This window comes from Gigantopelta aegis, chromosome 4 (genome assembly GCF_016097555.1).
Source record: "Gigantopelta aegis isolate Gae_Host chromosome 4, Gae_host_genome, whole genome shotgun sequence".
In the NCBI taxonomy this organism is placed as follows: Eukaryota; Metazoa; Mollusca; class Gastropoda; order Neomphalida; family Peltospiridae; genus Gigantopelta; species Gigantopelta aegis.
Window position 1 is genome coordinate 18,386,607 of NC_054702.1, and position 8,255 is coordinate 18,394,861.

An 8,255-nucleotide genomic window follows, 5' to 3' on the forward strand; every position below is an offset into this window, starting at 1 on the left:
ATAAAAATATTTAAAAAACAACAAAAAACCCACAACTGTTGCTAATCGCGCATTAATACAATAACACCACGACCGTAATTAGGTGGCCCAGTTCAACACTGCAGCTTTTGAAAGAATTGAAATAGTGTATTTTATAGTAAAAATAAAATTAATTATGTATACTTGATTGATTATCAATGTTATTTATAATCTAATTATTGCTTTAGCATTAACTGGGGTGGCTGGAAACTGTTGGAAATTACAGACGGGGTATAAGAGAATTTGGCTCCGCCCACAGGGGTATAAGGGATTTGTCCAACGGCAAACAACCAATGAGATTAAAGAATTTTACATGAAGGCGAGATAATTATTATTATTACTTTTATGACATTTTGGTACATATTCCCACACACACACTATATATTTTTTTTAATTCCTAAAATAGCAACAACAAGAATAAATATCTCAGATGAAATTTATTTTGCCATCTTGAATTTTTTGGTCAATAAGCATTACGCTTTAGTGAATCAACATTTAAGCCCACACGCATAGTGTTAGGCGTTGATTCCAGACGGTTACACTCGGACATCTATTCAGCCACGCCCTTCCATTTGCACACTGGTAAAAGCGTTGAATATTAGTCGCATGAGGAATGAACGTCTTTATTCCCTCAGGACACTTATCTGTAAATGGAATTATATTGACAATTAATTGGTGGGGTTTTCTGTAAGACAATTTTAAACCGCAGATAAAGAATAGTGATTACCTTTACGCATGTACGTCCACGAGGTTCACCCATACCTGTGTTGAGTACACCCTCACCCGAATACATTTGTTCATCTCTCTCTCTCTCTCTCTCTCTCTCTCTCTCTCTCTCTCTCTCTCTCTCTCTCTCTCTCTCTCTCTCTCTCTCTCGCATGCGTTCGCCTGAGGTGCGGTCGGTGTAGGATCGATCCCCGTTGGTGAGCTCATTAGGCAGTGATATGTGCTACTAATGGAACAATGTAGCAGGATTCCTCTCTAAGACTTTATGTCAAATTACCAAATGTTTTACATCGAATAGGAAGGAAATGTTTTATTTAACGACGCACTCAACACATTTTATTTACGGTCATATTATGGCGTCGGACATATGGTTAAGGACCACACAGATATTGAGGGAGGAAACCCGCTATCGCCACTTCATGAGCTACTCTTTTCGATTAGTAGCAAGGGATCTTTTATATGCACCATCCCATAGACAGGATAGCACATACCACGGCCTTTGATGTACCAGCGAGAAATAGCCCAATGGGCCTACTGACGGGGATCTTCCCAAACCGATAGCGCATCAAGCGAGCACTTTACCACTGGGCTTCGTCTCGCCAACATCCAATAACCGATTATCAATAAATCAATGTGCTCTAGTGGTGTCGTTAAACAAACCCAAAAATAGACTGGGGAGTTAAAAAGTTTAATGGGAGACAACTCTACGACCATAACTCGCTACGTACAGCATCTCTGCCGTGAACGTTTTTGTTTTTGTTTAACGACGCCATTAGAGCACGTTGATTTATTAATCATCGGCTATTGGATGTCAAACATTTTGGTAATTCTGACATATAGTCATAGGGACATCGTCCTAGTATGTTCTCCTCCCATGAAATATCTAGCAAAATTAATAAATAATTCATGCAAATTTATGCAGTATTGGAATGGAAACTCATTCAACGTGCCAATATCCAAAAGAGTTTCAGACACGCCCATCCCGGACCTGGTGTCTGACATCGCCAGGGGGCAGTAACATCGTCTTGAACTTATTTTCGTGCTAATATCAAATTAAGGTTCAAGCACGCTGTCCTGGGCTATCCGGGTGTCTGTCTAGGACAGTGGGTTAGTTGTTAATTGTTAGTGGTTAGTGAGAAAAAAAGAGGGTGTAGTGGTCTTACACCTACCCACCGAGTCGTTAAAACTCGCTCTGGGTGGGAGCCAGTACCGGGCTGCGAACCCTGTACCTACCAACCTTATGACCGATGGCTTAACCACGACACCACTGAGACCGGTATATTGTTGTTTTTTAAAAATAATATAAAGGTGTTTTTTTTTTAGCGACCCCACTAGAGCACATTAATGTATTAATCATCGGCTATTGGATGTGAAACATATGGTCACTTTGAAACAGTCATAGAGAGGAAAACCGCTGCATTTTTTCATTAGTAGCAAGGGATCTTTTATATGCACCATCCCACATACAGAATAGCACATACCACAGCCTTTGATATACCAGTCGTGGTGCGCTGACTGGAACGAGAAATAGCCCAATGGGCCCACCGACGGGGGTCGATCCCAGACCGACCGCGCATCAGGTGTTCGTTTTACCACTGGGCTACGTCCCGCCCCTAATAATAATAATGTGAAGAACTAACCTCCACAGGATTGTGTATTGCACGTCTCATTTCTTTGTTGCAGGCTGTCGCCGCTACAGGATCCACTTTGGCAGCTTCTAGTTCGCTGCTGTAGCTTATAGCCACCTCCACACAGCACCCTACACTCTTCTTGGTCGATCCAGCTAGTCCAGCTATTCCACCGATAAGCTGCAATGGAAGAGTAAGGCAATATCCTGTGTAATAAGGATAAGTGGTGTTTGTTTGTTGTTGTTGTTTGTTTGGGGTTTTTTTGTTTGTTTGTTTGTTTGTTGTTGTTTTGTTTGTTTGTTTGTTTGTTGTTGTTGGGTTGTTGTTGTTTTGGGTTGTTTTGTTTTTTTTGTGTTTTTTTGGGGGGAGGGATAATTAATGACGCACTCGATACATTTTGTGTTCGGTAACATGTAACATTTGAAGTGTATGAACTCTGTAGTAACTAATCACCTTAAAGGGATATTCCTGAGTTTTCTGCAATTTTAAAGATGTTATCGACTAACAGAAACTTTTTAACGATTGTAATTACAATATTAGTGGCTGTATATTAAACGTGTTTCTGATTATTCTAATATTTGTACTAGGTTAAATTTCATTTAATTGCCTAAAATATTATTTTTTTCGCACGTACGAAATTATTTGAAGACAAAATGCAGTTTGGGCTTCTTACAAATATTAAGACGACCAGAAACACATTGAATATTTTAAACACTGATATTCTAAACAAAAAACATATATTTAATATGTAAGTTTAATCGTAGAAATATTTTATTAGTGGGAAACATCTTACAATGCAGCAAACTCAGGAATGTCCCTTTAATGTTGCAGTTTCCAGTTTTTAATTCCAACTATTTTCTTGAATATAGTATAGGCACAAACTGTGAGTACATGTTAGCCCGAGTACTATGCCGTTCGAGAGCTAGACGGACATTTGGACGGCTCCGATCAAACCGATCCAAATGTCCGTCTATCTCTCGAACAGAATCTAGTATTCGGGCTAAGTACAATGGTGATTAGGAATTTAGTAAATATATACAATAGCGTCACATCAGGGGCGTAGACTAGGGGGTTCGGGAGGTTCGAACGACCCCCCCCCCCCCCCTCGCTGAAGCAAATGGTCCGCTTTCAGAACTAAAACAAAGTTCAAAAACTGGTGGTTCAAAAACAAAATAGAAAAAGGTCCACTTGGTTCATATTCGAACCCCCCGAGGTCCAGATCACGCTACGCCCCTGCACATCCAAACAGCTTCGTAGCTATGTTTTTGTCAAGTGTACTTTCTTTTCACTTTGCGATGTTTCATCCGTCACATAATTCGCCACGACCGTGATCGTTGACGTATTAAACGCGCAGATGATTTAGCACTTACATTTTTAGTTTCAAGCCTGGTTTCCCTAAAATTGTTAAGAGACGAAGACTGATGCAGATTAAAATTGAACAGGTTTCAACTTGCCCGATTTCGCGTACACTGTAACAATATTGCTATGGTCTGCATCGGTCGCCGACGGTACAGATTGTTTTTTGTTGGAACCAGGCTTTACGGGTGTCACAATGTGGATGGGAGCCATGACCCCCTCCCCCCACGGCTCCCTTTTTTCCTACCACCTTTTATGTTTGCCTGTTGCCCCGTAACACGATTCATAGTATGGATGCCAACCCAACCCGCACTAAAATCCCTGGCTACGCCAATGGGTGGAATGCAATGTTCTGAAACTGCGGAGAAAACTACATCTGGAAAACCAAAAATGGAATAGTATCAATTTCACCTAGAAATGATTGTTTTTTAATTGAACACATTGTGATCTTTTTAATAAGAAAATTTAGAATATATACTAAACATAGAAAGTTTAGCTAATGTTAAAAGAAATGGCATAACATTTAAAAATTAACCTATTTTTATTAATTAGTTTTCACATCTGAAATGTTTACCATTTGCAAACAACATAAACGCAACAACCTTTGTCGTAACACAACAGGAGGACCTGGTTTTCGTTGAAGTTCATCCAACCATGGCAAATTTAGACGTCATAAAAGATATTTGCTAAACTTTCGTTGTTGAGTATAGTATGTTATATTATAATTATCACAACTCTCTGCAATGTTATTATATCATTATAGCTATTGTATTTTTTTATACATATTATACAGCGTTCGGCTTCTCAAAACTTACCACTGGCAGCCATAGCCAGGACCATCAGGATTGCAACGTTAAAGAGCAGCATCTGCAATAAATAAACAAATAACAAAACGTTCCAATCAACAGTAACAAGAGTCATGAACTATTTTAAAATTACATTTAATTGGTGTCAAACATTTGGTTATTTCGACACTTGGTGGGGGGGGGGGGAGAGAGAGAGAGAGAGAGAGAGAGAGAGAGAGAGAGAGAGAGAGAGAGAGAGAGAGAGAGAGAGAGAGAGAGAGAGAGAGACAGAGACAGAGAGGGGGGCAGGGGTCACAGTAGCAAAATATGTAGCAGGTCGTCAACCGACGAAAACTGACCCATACCAAAGATAATTTTGAACTATAGAGCATTAGATTATCATTCTATATTGTTCATTGTTAATTCATATAGCTTTCTATACTGTTCATTGTTCATTCATATAGCTTTCTATATTATTCATTGTTAATTCCTATCACAAGTGATGATAGGAATTAGCAATGATGAGAAGCAGTTTTAGCACTATAAAGATATGCAGACGATTTGTTGGAAAATGTTGGAATTATTTAATATTAAAATGATTCTTCAAAGCATTTATATGATTCTAATTGTTATTATTCACTGTGTCTCTAACTATTCTGCCCCCCCCTCTCTCTCTCTCTCTCTCTCTCTCTCTCTCTCTCTCTCTCTCTCTCTCTCTCTCTCTCTCGCTTTCGCTCTCTCTCTTTTGCCTTCAATAATTTCGTACATGTATTTTTTTTTTAATCCTATTTAAAGGTCCTGTGTCAAAGTTGAAACTACAATATTTCGTTATTTTTACATTTATTTGTAATAAGTAATCTTCATAATCTTTCCATAATTAACTCTAGAATAATATTTGTTAGAAAAATCTGTTACTTGACGACAAGGGTGATTTCCTGAATAATTTGTGGCTAAATATAGCATAGCCACCATCTTTGTTTCTTTGTCAATTGACCGCAAAGAAGTAAAGGTAAATTAGTGTGTTGAATGTGTACGCATAAAACAGTGACGTCACTAGTTAATGCGTTTTACACACTCTCAAGATTCCCCTCTAAAATATTGTTTTTGTAGTAGTAAATGTAAGTATTTCGTTGTAATTTTTTATAAACATATAGCTGAAGGTATAAACGTTATGTTTTAAAGCAAAAATATATATTTTTTTTTTTTGGCGGGGACCGCCATTATTGCAACTTTGACATAGCACCTTTAAAGTGACATTCCTGAGTTTGCTGCATTGTAAAATGTTCCCGACTAATAAAATGGTTCTATGACTAAACTTACATATTAAATATATTTTCTTGTTTAGAATATCAGTGTCTGTACATTCAATGTGTTTCTGGTCGTCTTAATATTTGTAAGAAAAAAGTAACGTTTGTTTTATTTAACGACGCCACTAGAGCACGTTGATTTTTTTATCTTATCGGCTATTGGACGTCAAACATATGGTCATTCTGACACTGTTTTTTAGAGGAAACCCGCTGTCGCCACATAGGCTACTCTTTTACGACAGGCAGCAAGGGATCTTTTATTTGCGCTTCGCACAGGCAGGATAGCACAAATCATGGCCTTTGTTGAACCAGTTATGGATCACTGGTCGGTGCAAGTGGTTTACACCTACCCATTGAGCCTTGCGAAGCACTCACTTAGGGTTTTGAGTCGGTATCTGGATTAAAAATCCCATGCCTCGACTGGGATCCGAACCCAGTACCTAACCACGACGCCACCGAGGCCCAAACTGGATTCTGTTTTCAAATAATTGCATACGTACGAAAAAATAATATTTTAGGAAATAAAATGAAATTTAACCTAGTAAAAATATTAGAACGATCAGGAACACGTTTAATATACAGCCACTAATATTTTATGCAGAAAAATATATTTGATATGTAATTACAATCGTTAAAAAGGCTCTGTTCGTCAATAACACCTTAAAAGTTGCAGCAAACTCAGGAATGTCCCTTTAAGCTACTATAAACATTACAAATACCAGAAACACACGATGAACAAACATTAGTATTCTTAATAAGAAACTATTCATTAAAATTATACTGATGAAATGTATAACATTTTATTTGCATCCGACACAAAAATATAATTTCCATCAGACACGAAAACTAAAGTGCGTATTGAAGACAAAGGTTAATCAAAGAAATAAGTTAGTTAATCTAGATTTCAAACATGTTTCTTGTTTATGAAAAAACATAGGTTAATCAAAGTTCCCTCATTTACTTTTGATAGAATGTTGCATTGATTCTGTTAAGTTGGCATCTTTGATTTCTATCAATGTCTGATACCAGAACTATTTAAGCTTCGCTAAGTCAAAATGGGTTAATTAAGGAATTTGTTATGCATGGTATTAATGCAGCTTCTCCTGCTTCCTACAAAACTATATTACTTTACTTCCTAATGTGAATGACTTAAATGAAATACAAGGGCAAATTTTCTAATTCCATCCGACATCAAAACGAGTATTTTGAAATATACCCAAATACATAGTCCAATCAACAACAAAATAATAATAAAGAAATAAAATAAATAAATAAATAAAGTAACGGACGCTAGAAAGTAATAATAAAGAAATAAAATAAATAAATAAATAAATAAATAAATAAATAAAGTAAAGAACGCTAGAAAGTAAGATATTATAAGTAACAAGGAACACAACTTTAAATGAACTATACTTGCCTTGGTAACAGAATGCTTGGTTTCTGGTTTATGATGACTTGATTTCGTTTCAGGAAGACTCAGTGATTAAACATTTCACTTGCTTATCCATATATACACGATTGCAATACAGGGGTGTGAATCAATTATACGTGACATAAAAAAGCAAACAGCAGAGCAAATAACAGATGTTATGAATACAGGCGCTTTTTGGTAAGAAATTTAACACGAAACACCCTGACGTTGGCGAGCTATCATATAACCCGGCGGCAAAGCGAAGCGAGCGAAAGGTGTTACAACCGGTATACGTTACATTACATCTGTTGTGATTTCATGTATTCATACTATATTGTTCGAAGTATTTAAATATACTTTTTTTCGTCATCATTATTGTTTTGTATGGTACTGGCATTCTCTCTCTCTCTCTCTCTCTCTCTCTCTCTCTCTCTCTCTCTCTCTCTCTCTCTCTCTCTCTCTCTCTCTCTCTCTCTCTCTCTCACACACACACACACACACACACGCACACACGGACATTTACGGGATGAATTAGACAATAACACCATCAGATCTAAAAACTCCGTATGGTTATCTCCTAAGTATAACAGTATTAGGAATTCATATAATGTGCATATCGAAACAAATGTGACAGTAATGTAGGGACAGTGATTGTCTACCGAGGTACCACTTTCATGTTTAAATATGTAAAATGTTACATATATCTTTGATTGCTTTCTTTCGAATTAATTTCACGGTTTACTCATGAAGACCCCTCGGAGAATGATTATGCGCGGTCAGTCTAGGATAGATCCCCGTCGGTGAGCCCATTGGGCTATTTCTCGTTCCAGCCAGTGCACCACAACCGGTATAGCAAAGGCCGTGGTGTGTGTTATCCTATCTATGGGATGGTGCATATAAAAGATCCTTTGCTACTAATGGAACAAAATGTAGCGGATTTCCTCTCTAAGACTATCAGAATTACCAAATGTTTGACATCCAATAGCCAATGATTAATAGATCAATGTGCTCCAGTTGTGTCGTT

The 8,255-nt window shown here is 37.4% G+C and overlaps 1 protein-coding gene across 1 annotated transcript; it reads right to left on the minus strand.

Annotated features, from left to right (window-relative positions):
* Window positions 1-440: 440 nt before the first annotated feature.
* Window positions 441-7,345, minus strand: LOC121371965 (endochitinase-like). Its single transcript, XM_041498194.1, has 4 exons — window positions 7,238-7,345; window positions 4,544-4,595; window positions 2,385-2,552; window positions 441-662 (listed from the first exon to the last, which is right to left on the minus strand). Exons 2-4 carry the CDS (start codon window positions 4,593-4,595, stop codon window positions 514-516), a joined length of 369 nt encoding a protein of 122 aa, XP_041354128.1. The 5' UTR covers window positions 7,238-7,345; the 3' UTR covers window positions 441-513.
* Between the last annotated feature and the right edge of the window lie 910 nt (window positions 7,346-8,255).

What these genes read in the sequence shown, in the direction of transcription:
- LOC121371965 (XM_041498194.1), bottom strand. Translation starts at nt 4,595, where the DNA reads ATGCTGCTCTTTAACGTTGCAATCCTGATGGTCCTGGCTATGGCTGCC. An exon ending in CCTGGCTATGGCTGCCAGTG is followed by an intron (nt 2,553 to 4,543) that starts GTAAGTTTTGAG and finishes CTTCCATTGCAG; the next exon opens with CTTATCGGTGGAATAGCTGG. An exon ending in CAATACACAATCCTGTGGAG is followed by an intron (nt 663 to 2,384) that starts GTTAGTTCTTCA and finishes TTCCATTTACAG; the next exon opens with ATAAGTGTCCTGAGGGAATA.